This window comes from Triturus cristatus, chromosome 6, assembly GCF_964204655.1.
Source record: "Triturus cristatus chromosome 6, aTriCri1.1, whole genome shotgun sequence".
Lineage (NCBI taxonomy): Eukaryota > Metazoa > Chordata > Amphibia > Caudata > Salamandridae > Triturus > Triturus cristatus.
Window position 1 is genome coordinate 761,969,900 of NC_140589.1, and position 17,240 is coordinate 761,987,139.

Here is a 17,240-nt window from a genome sequence, read left to right on the forward strand (position 1 = left end):
TCATTTTGTTTAGTTTCCAGTGACTCTGTCGGTAGCCCCACCTTCTACATCATATTGGAGGTCTCCATTTCTAATCGGGAGAAGCGTAAGGATCCATTTTAGTCTTTGCTGCTGTACAGGTGTTACCAAATATAACAGCTGAAAAGATTTGACCTTATAAACTATACCCCATTACTCTGATTAGGACTACAGCCTGCCAAATTAGAACTTCTAAGTAAACTCTAAAGCAATTGAAGAACCATCATGCAGTCTTATTTTCTGGATCTTACTAGAACACTTTGTTTTGCAGGTCTATGAAGACACACTTGATGGAGTGTACAGGTCACTAAAATTAGAACTACAGCTGTCTGTTGTTGATCATGCCCAGTTCTGGCAGCTGGCAAAAGTCCAGATGACCAGAGTGTGCAAGCTTGAGGAAACAGCTGCCAACTATGTGAACTGGAAGTTAATAGATTCCTTGCCTTCTTACAGGTATGCTTCAAGAACTTTGAGTTCTACTGTATGTGTGTCAAATGATATATTGATTATTTGGTGTCTTGTGACTTTATTAGGTTTACAGTATGTATCAATGCAACTTAGTGGAACCTTTATATAGCATCAAACATTTTGAGATATTGAACCACTGAAAATCAATATATCTAGAGTACTTGCAGCATTGACATTAAAGGTATGCATACCTTCATGTCATCCTGGATTTGACCCCAATTTTCCTGTATTTGATACAACCTTCCCTTTTACGTCGTGCAATATTTCTTTTGTGTAACGTTCTGCTGTTATGTGAAACCCAGAGACTCACTCTGACATCCTGTGTGTTCTATGCATGCATAGTATGCATACTCTACATGTATAATAGTAGGATTGTGTGGGTGAGTCTGCATACTGTAGACCGTGGAATCCATTTGTCATGACCTTGGTTGTAGTATGCATTAGATGGAGTATGATGATGGTTTCCCCAGACAGTGGTAGTGTATTGCCTGCATTCCTGTGACTTGAGGTTGGAGACTGGGCCAGCTTTAGAAATTCCATGAACTTTGTTAGCAAGAGGCAACTAATTTGTTCGTTCAGCCTACCGTTTTGTCTCTCCCTAATTAATGCTTCAGAAAGGCTGATGACGGCCAGATGCTGACAACTTGCAATTTGTTGTGCCCATGCTGTGGATGCTTTTGCTTGGAGACCGCTCCGGTGCTACTTGCTCTGAGAAACATCACTTCACACAAAGGCTATAGTTAGAAAGTAGCCTTAGAAGGACACTTGAGAGATAGCAACAGGTTCTGAAGTATGAGAACAATGCATGTCCCATGTCTGCCCAGGAGTTGCTACTGCCTAAAATAATCTTCATGAGAAGATTTGGCTTGGAGGCTGCAGCAACCTTTGGCCGAGGCTCCTCCTGTGGAGCTGAGCACCAAAATGATGGGCCATCTCACACAAGGTAAACACTTGCACACAAGGTAAACCCTCACACATCATAAGAATTGCAAAGATACATTTCAGTAAGGTTGATTATTAAATCTGTAGATTGTTCTAAAACATCTAAGGCAAAGTAGTTTCTCTTCCCAATAAATGAGTTACCTATACATTATGAAAAAGGTGACCTGATAGAGTAGTCATATGGTGCGCTAAACACATGGAATGTACAGTGCAATTTTATAAAATGCAGATGTTTCTGTACAGAAGTTCTGTGTAAAAAAAAAGTTGAGGCATAAGACATTGTTAAAGAACAGGAGTGACTAATTCACTTACAAACGTAAGCAGACATCCAAATACCTATATGAAGCCGAGCTCCTATTTCAGTCTTCACCTCATACCTAACCCTTTGTGAATAGCCAACTTCTTGTAGGAAATCAACCACATACGCGTGTGCAGCTACCTTAGTGCGTAGCCTTCGCTCTTATCCAACTTCTCATGGAGAGCCGTCTCCATCTAGACACTCAAGCTACCTTAGGAGGCCAAGTACCAACTAAGTACAACCTTGCCCTGCAGCAAAGCTTTTGCGCATAGTTGACCTGTTGTGGGCAAACAACAAAACACTGGTTGGCAAGTCCCTGTGGCATACGGTTTTCAACATGTGCACTACCCTTCATAGAGTTCACTCTCTTCAAACACTCAAGATCCTTTAGGAGGCCAAGCATGTTTTAAAAACATATACCTATTATACATATTAGCAGTACTGAAGCTATAAAAAATTAGGTTTAGATGTACATAGCTGAATACCTTCAGTAGAAGCATATAGCAACCGGACACTTTCATTCGATGTTATCGGTGAGGTCTTTGAACATGTGTGCTGTTATGAGGTCCTAATCCGAGCACGGCGGGGTGCAAGTTATAATTAGATTGCTGAAGTATAAATGGGGAATTTCAGTGGTTCTTCTGGTTTAAATCATTACGTTATGACTTGCACTGTTGCCTAACTAGAATGTTCCTATAACCTTTTGGTTTTTCTGTGAATATGTAGTTTTTTTCTTTTCAAACTTAAGGTAAGGTTTTTTTTTTCTATAACTAATTAGAACGTCACTTTAACCTTTTGTTTGTTCATAGAATTTCAGAGGATCTTTTTAAATGTAAAGTAAGATATTATTACCATGGGTTTGGTGCCAGCCTGAGTAGAGACCAAGGGGAGGCAGGCCTAGCCTAGGTGTGCCGTTCATCTGCCAGTGACAACCTAGGCATCATTTGAACCTCAGGAAAGGGCTTGACATGGCCCCAGGCTATTCTGTCGAGAGGAGCCTCACATCTCACTTCCAGGCCCCTCTGCCTACTCTCTGGGTGTAATGCACATCTTACCACAGAGGTGGTACTCGGGGCCAGGTGACAGCTGGATGCTTGCACAGAAATGACCACTTTTTAAAAGTGTAATTTCCAAAATTGTAATACAAAATCTAACTTGACCATTACGCTATATTTTACATTACAATTAAAGTCAGACTTTGAACTACTTTTATAGCTACCCTGAGCTGATTTTCGCACTTATTACAGGTAATGGTGTAAACCAGTGTTATCCCATGGGTAAGCCAGGCATGCAACAGTTTAAACTTTGTAGGTTTTTTACGGCCTGGACATGCAAAACAAATTATACATGTCCTACCTTTTAAATACATGTACCCAGCCCTCTGATACTTTAGGGCCTACCTTAGTGCTGACTTATAAGTATTAAAAAGGAAGATTTAGGCATGGTAAAAGGTGCAATGGCAGGCCTGGAGACATATTTTGCAGTGCTACATTAGTGGGAGCACAAGGAGTTCTGCTTCCCACTAAGTAGCAGGTAATTTACAAGCCCTGGGTACATGTAGTCCTATATGCTAGGGAAAAATCAGTAGCTGAAATGTGTCAATTGGGTATATTGTAATTTGCCATGTTTAAATCGAAGATCACAAGTACTTTACCATTGGTTAACAAAAGTAAAAAAACAAAGACCTATGGCCCACAAAAACTGCTTCAGCAGAAGTAAAACAATCTGGGGTAATGCCATGCATCTACTGTAGTAGCATAAACTGTCCATAAGAGGCCCTCTCGAGTAATTTGCCCAAGTGAAAAATGAGGGCTTAAAACCAGAGTGGGCCTATAATATCTATTCAGTACGACTGATTGCATATACAACTATTAAAAACACACTAAGTTAAAATGTTCCATTAGACTACAAAAAAGACCATGAACACACAGGAGCTTCACAGCTGCGAAAGGTTTGGTACAAACCGAAGTCTATGCGTAGTAGGAGCCTGGACATCTAATAGCGCTTCAGTGTCTGGAGGAAGTGGCTATCTGTGTGGGGTTTGTTCTTGCGATGAGTACCACTCACAAGGGGGTCTTGTTAACCCACACCTGTTGATTGCCTACAAGAGGTCAAATGTCAACCAAAGGGTTTTGTACAGGGCCAAGGCTGTGCATAACATGGGCTTAAATACCCAAAGCTTGGACGTCTGGAACGAGTTGTCCATCCGTGAACAGTTGTGGACCGGGCGAAGAATGTGCCCAGCAGTGTCCTGTCCACCTATGACTGATTAATTGGCCATAAGAGAAAAGCTATTTTTACAGGGTTCAGCACCAAGTGCACAGTACGAACATGGCCATCTAATGAACTTTGTCTGGAGGAAGTGGGCTTTTCATGAGGCATTGTGCGCAGGGTGAACTGTCAAAGCATTCTTGCCCACCCATCTGTGGTGAGTTACCAACAAGAGGTCGGCTATCTGTGAAATATGAAGTACAGGGTGAAAGCTATGTGTAGTAGGAACCTAACCACCCAAGGGAGGTAGGGTGTCTAAAGGAAGTGTACCCTCCATGAGTAGTTGTGGATAGCAGAGAAGACCATTTGCACCAGCGACTTTCCCAGCCATGCTTTGTTGTTTGCCCACAAGAGGTTGGCTACCCGCAGAAGGTTCAATACACCTTGAAGGCTGTGCGTAGTAGGGGTTTAGCCTCATACGTGGGCTTGTGTCCAGAGGAAGTGTTCTCTTCATGAGTTTGTCCACAGGTTGAAGACTGTGTACAGTTTTCTGGAGGGAGTGGGCTTTCTATGAGGAGTTATGCACAGGGTGAAGTATGTGCAAAACAGATACTTAACCACCCATGTCTGGTTGCTTGTGGCAAGAGGTCAACTACTCATGAAGAGTTTGGTACAGGCAAAGGCTGTCTGTAGTCAGGACTTCACCACCTACAGGGGCTTGAGTGTCTAAAAGAAGTGACTGTCCATGACTTTATATCTTGCTATCATAATTCCCTTATCAAAGCATTTGATGTGGTGGCTCCTATTAAAGGTGCTAATAACCGACCTTTGAAACCTCAAGCCCTCTGGTACTCAGTTTAGTTGAGAAGCAATAAATTCACCAGCAGAAGACTGGAAAGGAGATGGCATAGAATGAAAGCTTCCCCTGATAGAAGGGCCTACAAACAAGCCCTTCTTATCATAGGAAGATTAGGGAGGCTCTTAGATCTCGCATCATTAGAAGGAGCGATAAGGCAGGCAATTCTATAAAATAATTATTTAAAGTGATCAATGAATTCACTAAACCAGCAGCTAGAAATCCCATCCTCACAAGAGTTCTTTAATGAGCTTGCCAACCATTTAGAGGACAAGATCGCTGGTATTTGCAGAGATTTTCCAATAACTATTAGGAGACTAAAACGTGTGTAATCTTCCTCACTGCCCCTGCAGAGTGTAATCATTTCAAAGCCATTTCCCAAGAACAGGTGCAGGATATACTGAGGGAGGTTACATCTGGCTCTCTGTCTGACCCCTGCCCCACCTATATTGCTCCTCCCTAGCTTTCATTCCCTGGTCAAAGACCTACTTAATCTGACACTGCTAACAAGCAGCAGTTTTGGAAATCCGCTCAGGTCAGCCCTGTTTAAAAAAAAATAATAAAAAAAAAATAAATAAAAAATCTAATGTAGATCCATCTGATCTTGCAAATTATAGGCCCATCTCCTGTCTGCCTTTTCTTGGCTAAATCTTGGAAGGCCATGTCAATAAACAACTCCCAAGTAATTAGAGGACAATGGCATACTGGACACCTCACAATCCGGTTTCAGGATCTCTTAACCCTAGACCACCCTCATAGCAGTAATGGGTTCCACCCAAGTATTGATGGACCAAGGCACTCCAGCCATGCTGGTTTTACATGATTTGTTAGCAGCCTTCGATACGGTCTTGTGTTCTATTCTTATTTTGAGACTGTTGAGATGGGCCCTGATGGGAATGCCCTAGATTGGCTAAAGATTTTCTGGCCGATAGAACCCAAGTGGGAGCACTACAGCCTTTTAATTCCAGATCCATGACCATAGACAAAGGAGTTCCTTAGGGTTTATCCATGTGCCCTACCCTCTTTAACATTTATATGACTCCTCTTGCCAAGATTGTTCATACTTGCAGCTTTGAAATTATATCGTATGCCAATGATACCCAATCGCTAATCTCCTTTGGGCAGGATATTGAGTCGTCTAGAGCCTGATTTATCGACGGGCATAAGGTGGTCTTGTGGATGACCCTCCACTGTCTTCAATTGAATGGAGGAAAGGCTGAAATTCTTGTGTTTGGCAAAGCGCAGCTAATTTGGTCAGATGACTAGTGGCTTACAGAGCTAGGGCCAGCTTGATTGCCCTTGGAGGTTTAGTAACAAACCTGAGATTCCTGGTAGATAATGTTTCCATGAAAGGTCAAGTCATCCCTATTTGTGGTACCGGTTTCAACACACCATGGCTACTAAAAAAAAGTGTTCTCTTGGCTCTCCATGAGCTTTAGGAGAACACTGGTCCAAGCATTTATCACCAGTGGTCGTGAATATGGCACGCTCTTCTAGTAGCCAATGAGACGCTCCTCAAAACAAAACACTGGCTTCCAGTTAAACATTTGTTATTCACATTCCTATGTCTCACTCACAAATCTTATGGTGAATGATCCTTCCTACCTCCGAGCCAGGCTTTCGTGGGATCATACCAGCAGAAACCTGAGGTCTATGGACAAAGTCTTTCTAAGACCACACCGATTTTGTACCACTAGGTACAGAGGCCGCTCTTTTTCCTATCTAGCCTCACTCCACTAGAACAGCCTCATACACCATATTTGTTCCTGTTCTGTTTTTGTTAGATTTAAAAAACTGCTTAAAACCTGTTTTTTTTTTTTTTGAAGAACTACCTCCTCTGCCTAGTGCCGAGATACTCCCCCGGGAGTGAATAGTTTCCCCTTTCCAAAGGCAGGTAACACAACGTGAGTGGTTTTACATAGGAGCAAAGATCGTGTGCAGCAGGGGCTTGCCCACCCTGGTCAAGGTTTCTACGAGAGCTCACCTATACGTAAATGGTTTGGTACAAAGGCTGTTTGTAGTACGAATATGCCTCCAAAGGGGTCTTTTTCTGTAGTCTTTGTGCGGAAATGTGCACAAGGCAAAGACTGTGCACAGGTTTTTTAGAGTGTGCTCTCTGCTGCACATGACCTCTGCAGCTATGCACATCTTCTGACAGATACTTGCCCATTTGTGTTTGATTCCCAACAAGAGATCGGTTATCTGTAAAGTGTTCAGTACAGGGCGAAGGCTGTGCATAGTAGCAGCTTGGCCTCCTAATGGGGCTTGGGTGTCTGCTGGAATTGGGCTCTGTTAAGGGTTGGACAAGGTGAGCTCAGCAAAGGCTTGCCCACCCTCATCTTCTTTCTATGGGAATTTACATGGGGAATACAGTTTTTCGGATGCCCTCTTTTCCTCAGCCCCTACTGCACAGATCATCCCTAAACTTTACAGGTAGGAGCTGAGGTGTATTTTATTTTTACTAAGTTTCATGAAGATTCATCTAATGGCTACAAGGTTAGCAGCTAAATAAACACTCTTGCTCTGGAAACTGACCTAACTATAGTGTAGCAACCGCCACTGTGTAATGTAATTACAGAGGCTATGAGCTTAATTTAGTTATGTCAACACAATATTGTTCACAAATAGGTAATCTCATATTTATGTGGACTTCAAATCTATTTCACTTTCAATTAATTTTGTGACACTAGTGATGTCCTAGTATTTCATAGCCTTTAATTGCAATTTCATTTCACCCTTTTGGAATGATCTAGACCGTGCATTCAAATCTTAGTACATACTTTCTATTCATTTCAAAACAGGCTCTACATGATGTCTGGGAATCAAACCTATTTGGATCAAATCAGAGGATTTCTAATGAGGAAAAGGCTGGTGAATAACTGGCTCCTGAAGGAAGAGAATGCCTGGGTGAGATGTTTACTACCTGAAGATCTCCTACTCTTGCTGGACTATGACACTAAGCTTTGCGAAGGTAAATTAAACAGCTGCTTGTTTTGTATAGTAATGTATCATTCTTAATTTGACACTGGCCATTTTGTGTTAATTGTAGGGTAGAGGCTTCTCCATCTAGGAGTAGCTAATTACTTGCTTTAATCATCACATGGGGTAGGGAAAGAGAGCTTAAAATACCAATAAATTATGCATTGGGATTTTACATGAGCTACACGAGTCATGTTTTAATCCAGGCTCGAGATCATGGAGCGCATTAGTATTAAAGTCTTTTTTTTTTTTTTTTTTTTTTTTTTGTGTGCAAATTTCTGGCATAAATCTCTAAAAAAGCAACTCTTGCATTTCTGGATAAACAGTGAATGCTGACCGGTTTTGTGGAATTCCTTTCCTCAAAGAATCTAGTGATCAATCGCCTCATCTTCTTTTCGATTCATATTTGTCGTGGGTGTTCTTTACATCGTTAACATGGGTGGTGGTGAATGTGCCATGCCAGCATCACTGGTGATGTGTTGCACTCGAAATAAAAAAAAAAATGGGTCATTTCTTTCACATGTATTAGTGTTCAGTATTCCAAGCTGCAATGGAATTCATAATGGGGGCTCATTTAAGGCTTGAAGCCCAATCAGGGCACTAGAAGGTCTGTATACATTCTCTCCAATCTACCCCTCGGTCACTCTGTCTGCACAGATTGCAAGAAGGGGTTGTGCTCTAGTGGCCCAGGAAGAGGACCCTAGAGACCTGGTTTACGTGCACTGTCACAATGTGCCCTGGACCGGGACCCCCAGGCCTTGGAGGGTCCCCTGGTTCAAAGCCCCAGTGTGCCAGGGGGAAAAAGTGCCCAGCCCTGGGGTCTGTTCCATGGCCTGCCATGTCACTTGAAGCCTGGGACAAGGGCCCTCGGGTTGGAATTCTCCCATGTTTGTCTGTGTTCAGAGCTTTGACTGGGCATTGGATCACAGCTCAGGCTGGCCTTGGGGTGAAAGTCCCCAGCCCTGGGCTGCCTTCACTTACCTGCTGTATTACCAAGTGCCTAGGGCAGGGTTCACAGGTCCAGGGAGGTCTCTTCTGCTTTGTCTGGGTTTAGAAGCGCTCACCTGGCCCTGATTCAGAGCATCAGCTGGCAGCCCCTTGACCTGGGCTCCATTCTATGGCCAACCGTGTCAAAATGCTCCTGATGGGGACCCATAGGCCTGGGAAGGCCACTCCTGGTTGCCGGGATAAAAAGCTCTGACTGAGCTCCATGAGGCCCCCGCAGGTAACCAACTCCGGCTCTGAGAAACTAGGCTACAGAGTCCATGTCCCCTCCAAAGCTGAGATTCTTTTTCAGAAGTCACAGGGCAACCAGATGGCGGTCCAGGAATCTGGTCTCTGAACCCTGCACATCTGGTCTTGCACCAGGCTTTCCTATGGCCGCACTGGCCTGGAAATCAGATGAGGGCTCATTTAATTCTGAGTCTAGACAGTGCTCCATGTGTTCGGGTGTGTTTTCTCTGATGCATGGTTTACAAGAAAGGGGAGTAGACTTGCTCCCAATTAGTAGGGACAGGGTCTTCGGGACCCCCATGTATTCAGGTCCTTCTCACTTGGGTGCCGCCTGGGTGAGAACCCTGGCCCTCCCCCCACCACCCCCGGGTCCAGAGTCTGCAGTTGCCTTCCAGCCCTGTCTGATGAGCCCCTTGCAGGGCACTTTTTAGCCAGCACGCTACTGTGATCGCGATTGCAGAGCTTACCTGGAAGTCAGATGAAGGCTCATTTGACTCAATGCCCAGACAAGGTTCCAGGAGGTTGGATGTTTGTTCAAATGGCCCTCTTTCACTCTGTCCATGGATTACAAGAAAGACCGGTAGCCTTCCTTCAGATTACTATAGACAAGGTATGAGGGACCCCTTTGTCCTCTGCCCCTTCTCCTCAGGTGTCGCAAGGGCCTGGGTGAGCCTGCCCCGCAGTAGCGGCTGGTGTCCGTGCTGAGTGATGGGGGGAGGGAGGGAGAGAGGGTGACTAACTACAGCAAAATACAAAAAAAAATAATTACTTGCCTGCCTGTCCTGCTGCACTGCTGCTCCTTTTCTCCTCACCAGCAGACTCCCAGAGTCCCCTGCAGCCAATCCTGATGCTTCTTTCATTAATGAAAGCAGCGTGTGGATTGGTCTGAGCTCCCTTGATTTGCACTCCCAGTGAGACTGGGAGCCTGTGCCTGCTCTCTTCAACCCAGCAATGTAGCTGGGGTTGGAGAGCGCTTCACTGCGCATGATGCTTTGGCTGCGTGAGTCGGCTGGCCAAACCATTATGCACACTGAATAACAGTTCTCTCCACTCTACCTCTGTGACTGCCTCCTCTCCCAAGACTCACCCGGGAGAGAAAATTAAATGATAAACATGTTTTTTTTATTTTTCAATTTTTGGTTGGGGAGCAATGATTCTCCGCCATAGCATGAAGCTGTGGCTGCTTTTAAGCCCTCTCTCGGTCTTTCCTCTGAGCCTTGCTTCCTAGAGAGCATGCAGGGATGTGAAGCTGACATCCCTGTGCATGGTGGCGTGCATAGGGCCAATGTGAAGTTTGACACAAGACATTTTATAAAATACCCTTATTGAAAAGAATACTTTGCTTCAATAGTTTAAAAATGTGGCTACACCTTCAGTTCAAGTTTGGAACAATGGTTATCAAAACAATTGTGTTTAAATGGCATAAATCTGTTGGTGATTAATTGCATGGTACTGATGGAAGACTGAGTAGTGTCTCAATTTTATAAAAACTATTGCGATGGAAAGACCAAATTGCAGTTTCTCATTTACCACACCGAGCACAGTTTTTTTTTTTCTGTAGCAATAACAAAATATTATTCAAAACCAAGCAGTGTTGCATTTTGATGTGCATCCTGCTAGTCAATCTAGTTGATACTAGGTTGGAACAGCTTTGCCAATTGCTGCTTGGTAATTGCATGTCCTTGAAGCTGGTGATCTAGATCAGACCCGGTTCGCTCCCGTACACCATATGTACTCTAACATTCACTTAAATGACTCATGAAATCGAAGGTGATGGCGGTCGTGAATTCATCAGCCATAACAAATATTCTACGCTAGCGTGTTCGGCCAGGTAATAAGAATTTTATATCTACCACGTGTGATAAGACTTTTTCCATATATTTTTCTTTTACTGAAATACAATTTGCTGCAATGAGGCAACATCCATTGTTGCTAACTCTAGCACCAGTGCACATGGAATTGAGTGAGGATTTTGCTAAACGGACTGTAAACTATCATACCTTGCTCGATTAGGGAAAAATGCTAAACCATAAGTAGCTACACATCTTGCCAAACAGAGGGTTTTAATCTCACAGCAGTCAAAGTTCAGTCCAGGACCAAGTATCGAACCACTGTACCAAACCTACTGGACTTGTGCTTCATACACTGTCACGCAAACGCCACCTTCTACTTGCCATCTTTCAACAGGCTTTGCGGTGTATACCAGAAGACTCCAGCCTAATGCCCTCACCTCCCACCAGACTGTCCCACCAAATGAGACAGCCAGTTGTCTTCTCACAGATCCTGTTCAGATATATTATGAGGCCTAGCTGCCTGTGGGGCCTCCTTGAAGCTAGAGAGACACTTAATGGTGTACTCCGCATTCAGACTGAGTGGCTTTAGCTGCCATTTAGTGAGCTGCAGCAGCAATGAAATGCATTGATTTATCCTCTCAGCCAGCTGGGTGGTCTCACCTGTCCCATCGTCTCTCTGGGCTAATTTGTGGAGTTGATGCTTCACAATTCAGAACGGGTATCGGCAGAGCAGAAAGTCTTGCCTTTGTGGCCTATTGGCTTGCTGATGGTTTTTACTGATGCTCTATAGCATCGGCAAAAAGACCTGAAACGATACGCATTCGTGTCATGATGTAAATCGGATGCGCCGTTCAGTATGCAAATGCATGTCCCCACCCTCATATGTCTTTACTTTAACATTTAAGCCCAAATGAAGTCCTTATTAGGTCTCGCCTATGCAACGCTTGCGCTGTCTCTCTGAGACATGCTGTGTCGGGATATGGTCTTTACGCTCCACCCATTGCCTGCCCATGTTTTCAATTGTCTCCTTTGACTCTTTTGTAAATGCTTTTCTTCCATTGGTTAATTTGTTCAGTAGTCCCTCCTTATTCCTGTTATTTCTACCGTTGTAATCTCTCATGCGGACTGGCCCTATGACATGTAATCTTACTTGTCATGTTTCCTATACACTATTTTGTTAATTACTTTTGGTCTGCTAGTGTTGCAGGCAAAACAGCTACACACTTTCCAAACCACAGTTCCTGAACACCACGCTTAAATGTTAAATGGCAGCCAAGGTCTTGTTTCTGTTGCATTGCTGTGCAGCTTGGCCGCCCATGGTTTTTGTTGTGCCCAGCTCACACAACTATTTCTACAAAAGTAAATAGAAAAAAAAAATACGGCAGCCACACTTTCTTTTTCTATTTATTGACTTTTATGGCAATGGTGGTACGCTGCGCTTTAGCTTTAAACATCTTAAGCTAAAGTGCGGCGTTCCGAGATTGCTACAAAAGTAAATAAATAGAAAACAAAAAAACGGACGCACAACTTTTTAAAAAGAGAATAGACTTTTGTAGTTATGCTACTGCAAGGATATTTTTAGACAAATAAAATCACTCATTTGTAAAGCCAATAGCTCGAAATGTAACTAATGTGAGACCTATTGCATTGCAAATGCTTGTTAATTTTAAAATTGCTACTGTGGGTCAACAAATGAGTATACTTTGTTTCTTGGCACTGAAGAGGTTTGGACTATAACGAGCAATAGTCATCAAATGTGTACATTGGCAATGAAGGGTATAACATTCTTGACGTTCGTAGTCTGGTGGATGCCCTTCATTTATTATTATTATTTTTTTTTTTAAAAGATCCTAGATGGTTGACACGAATTGCAGCAGTTAATTATTAAAAATGTTTTACTTGTGCAAATGTGTCTTTGTGGAAATGGAACATCCAGGCAGCTAGTGGGAGATGTGTCCACCCAAAAAATTAAAAGTATTGCGAAGACTGGGAGAGTGGGTGGAAGAAATCCGCAACATGGATTGTGTGGTGTATGGTATCCTATAAGTAAAGCAGCACACAAGTGAGAAAGCAATTGGGGGTGGGAGCAATGTGGAGTGCAGGGGGTGGTGTTTGGGAGGGTACACAGCACACAAGGCAGAAAGCTGGGAGACATGCACTCTGAGTGCTAAAATAAAAAAGTTGTTATCTAAATAAGAGTAGGGGGGAAGGATACAAGTCGACCAATCAAAGGATGGTAAAGAGGCTCTGCTCCATGGGAGGGACAAACACAAGAAAAGGAAGGCATGCAAGCAATGAGTGACAAAGCCAACCAATGGTAAGCAATAAGCGGGCTCTAACCTTTAAGGTTCTAGTAATGGCCACAAGAGGCCTTTTGCCTTCAGGCAGCTAAAGCTGTGTGGTACGCAAGACCTATAGAACAACTGTGTGCCAGCCAGAATTAGTTACAGACTCCATCTGTCCTAATGAAGTTTGGCAGGTTTGTGGTAGGGACTTTCTTCTTTATAACCCTCCCCCTTCCTATCTTTGGCGTTTCTATTCAGTGCTGTTAAAGTCCTATCCTCCTCAAGAAGGTATGGCCTTTTATAGCCTAATGCTTTTTGCTTTGTTTTTTCAGGCCAGCTACATGGGGACACGCTATCTGCCCACCTGAGTCGAATAATTTGGATATACCTCCATTCTAACCAGCAGCTGTACATGGAAGCTATGAAGGGCTTCGTCTTTGAATGCGCACATGCAAGTTATATGTCCCAGATCTACGAGAGCGGCAGCATAGCGCTGTGAACGAGCGCACTTTATGCCGATGCACATGGACATTTATTGCATGAAGCGTTTTACAATGCACATTTTTAAAATCAGTCCTGACGACTAGTTGGGCTGTTTTTTAGCAATTTTAGGAATTTTGCACAGTAACTTAAGGTATTTGTTGGACATGTATATATGGTTTTTATTCAATTTTAAACCAGTATTTTCTTAATGTATTACTTTTTAACTTGGGTTTATGCCCACATTATGAAAAAGCACACTGGGGTATTTGTACAGATATTGCCCCTGATTGAACAGCTGCGAAGTCATTATTGCTTTAATTCCGAACATTAGCACACAGTGCTCAACAGATTACAATCAGCCATGCTTTATTGATTTGATTTAGAAAAGTTATATAACTCACTTTTTCGGTGGTGTCCCGGGAGTATTTGCATGCCTGGTATTTCAAGTGAAAATGTATTGATTACTATGTAAGATAGTTTAACATTGAACATGCTTAAGGTGAAAGCTGCTGAATTTTAAAATAAGTATTTTACAATACTGTGCATGCAGAAGGTGGGCATTGGTAACTTTTTTTTTTACTTACAGATCGATTGCTGTTTTATCTGGTTATACATCTGTTTTTTTTGTATGGCTGGTCACTGGGCTATTTATTATTCCCAAGGAACAATAAATACCTTTTGTGGATGAAAACAAAAAGCAAGCATTTACTTTGTGGTTTCCTCTTGTGTCAATTTTAAGTCTATTAACCCATAATTGTATAAGCCCGCTCAGCTGGTGCACGGAATGTGTCCTCCTCAAGATTAGATTGCATTTGGCCCTGCTTCCAATTAATGTTTGTCAGACTAATCTGTCTGAGCGTCCTGCTGGAGGTAGAGCCTTTGATGGATGCCTGGAAGTGCATTATTCTAAAGCTCGCCCTAAACCTGCTGTCTGGCCTGAGAATGATACATGGGGAGAGAGGCGCAAGATTTTCATTGGAGGTAAATTCAAGCCTTGGGGACACACCTTCCTTCAGCTCAAAATATTAATAATTTTTAATGAACCTGATTTCACCAGGGGGATATGCCCATCACAATTCATTTGGGAATGTTTTAGGGAAAGTGTGAGTAACCAATGGGATGTTTCTTCATAAAGTTGGGTTTTTTTTCATTCGCCTCCAATTCTGGTCTAAATTACCTTTTTTTTTATTTTTATATATACTACGTATTGTGAATCTTCAATATTTGCCAATTTGAAGATGTAACTAATGAACAAACTAAAACCAAATATCCAAGAAAAGTCTGATATCTGGCTTGAGTCCCCTTCTAACTTTAGCCCAGTAGAGTCCAAGTGGCTCTCAGGCAAGCGCATGTTTAAGCCAATTTACCGGCTTGTGCAGGCGAAACCCATTCAGCTCCCACAACTTACCTGGAGATAACTGTAGTTGTATTTATATAGCGCTTACTGCACCTGAAGCGGTATTGGCATGCTTTACGGCGAGTAGCGTACTACTCCAGAACCCAAGGTTAGTGGTTAATTCAGTGGTTAATGTTAGTTATTGCGATTATAACTGCGCTCTTAAGAAAATAATGGCATGCATTTACTCCAGATACTTTGTGATAGATTATATTAATACCGTGTAGGTGTGATCATTAGTGGGGGTTGGGTGATTTCAGGGGGAAGGTTGGGGTGAGACTGGTGGAGATTAGGTGGTGGTAGTTTATAGGAATAGGCTTTTAAGTATGAATTATTGTGAACTATGAAATAAGGTAAAGGACAACTTCGAAATTACAAAAAAAAAAGGATTAAGGCAGACATGAGACTGCAAGGAAGCTATACTCGGAAATCGAAGGTGTGTGCAGGATGGAAGGTAAGAAAAAAGTCACTGAAGAAAGAGGAATAATGTGGAAGTATGGCAAGACCAATTTTTCATGCAGGGCTTTAGGAGTATGGTTGGTGATGTTTGTGCCATGGCAAGCAATCGGGGGATGGAAGTTGTAGAATCAAACAGAATTACACATGTGCTCCATATCAGGGCATACAGTTTAAACATGTGATTCAGTGTACACCTCATTTAAATATTAAGAGCTATTGCCTGTGTGTGCCAAGACTGGGGTAGACCTTTTAAACCTAGTCTGGAGTATCCCAACCTTGGGAAAGGGTCTGTATGCTGAACAAGGGGAGTTAGGGGAAGAAAAAAGGGTCTCATTTAAAAATAAATCCTCACTATTCTGTAATCAAAGGTTTCTCCCTCACTGAACATGAGCTATGTGGCACTGGCTGAGTCTCAATTTATAACCTCTTTTGTCACCTACGGACGTTCGCCGGATAGTAACGGCACCAGGTAAAGACCTTAAATAATACTACACCTCCCTTTTAAAACTTCTTCCCTTGATGGACCTTCCCTTAAAACACGTTTCTTTATATAATTTTTCAGTTTGGCAATAAATCCGGCTGTGTATACAAACATCGAACTCTAGTGGAGTGACACCACGTATTAAGGTACCCTTCACATTGTTTATTTCTGTTAGGTCTACAATTAACGTACTTGTTTCGGTTACTAATCAGACCCCCCAGGATTTCGCGATTCCGCGATTCACGAAAAAATCGCGAAATCGGCTTACTTGCGCAATGGACGCGATATTTACAATTATTGCCGCGATATTTAAAAAGTGTCAGCAAAACAAACAATACTCTTTCTCATTGGCTGTGGGCGTACACGTCACTACGTTCCGCCGTCCAGCCCTGCCGTCCAGCCGTCCAATACCTGCTTCCTCCTGGCCAAGATCCAAGCCTTTAGCTACCCTGAGTTCAAACAACATATGTCTCAGTGCGCGGCGTTCTTTCGCCTTCAGCTCCGCTAATGTGCATTTCTCTATAGGTAGCATCAAGCTGTTCTGCTTGTGGTTTTGAATCTATTAATCTAGCTTGCAATTCTGAACCGGTAGACGAGGAAGGAGTAATATTATCGAAGCATTGCTTGTTCGCAGTGTACTTTGCTGATAATCTGCAAAGCGAAGTTGAGACAGGTTTTAGAAGCTACTTTTAAAAATTAAAATATGCTGGGTCACGGCAAGTTATGCTCTCAAATACAGTTTTATTTTAAAGGACTAGACGTATAAGCAGCGCTGTGTTAAGAAAACGTCAGTTCGGCAAAAACAGAAGGGAATGCATGGTTTTATTATCATTACAATAGCGACCCCCTAGCAGAAAAGAAATGGTTATCTCTTAGCTGTTAGACAGAAGAGAGCGCGATGTTTGAACATTCGGAGCTAGCTCAGCAGCAGTCCCCGCCTTTCATGCATGAGGTTGAGAGTTCAAGTATGCAAGACGTCGAAGCATGTCAGGCTGACCCGGTGCCTGCCGTGCATTACACGCTTGCTAGATCATATAATGGAACAAGTGCTCGATTTCTGAATTGTGGTTCCACTGGTCCATTTACATGTTTTGTTTGCTTGCTCCAGGGCATAAGTCCTAAAAATTAGAAGTGGGGTACCAACCAAGTTGGGCAGTATGCAAGTGACATGATGTGTGGCATCATACAGCCCATGACTTCACAGGAAGTGATATCACAAGTGACATCACATCTTCAGACCTCACACATGTTGAGCAGGTCTATCTAAAGTACATTTAAGCGCATTAGGAGATTTTGTGTAGGGTGTGTGCCAAAAAAGTGACGCAACCCTGACACAAA

At 42.9% G+C, this 17,240-nt stretch overlaps 1 protein-coding gene across 1 annotated transcript in view; it reads left to right on the forward strand.

Annotated features, from left to right (window-relative positions):
• Positions 1-14,270, forward strand: part of LOC146817828 (uncharacterized) — a 146,500-nt gene extending 132,230 nt beyond the window's left edge. Inside the window, exons 6-8 of the mRNA XM_085609247.1 lie at positions 290-471; positions 7,595-7,764; positions 13,416-14,270. Of these exons, the coding sequence (XP_085465373.1) occupies positions 290-471; positions 7,595-7,764; positions 13,416-13,582 (519 nt within the window). The 3' untranslated portion in view covers positions 13,583-14,270. The remainder of the gene's footprint in view (positions 1-289; positions 472-7,594; positions 7,765-13,415) is intronic.
• Positions 14,271-17,240: the final 2,970 nt, after the last annotated feature.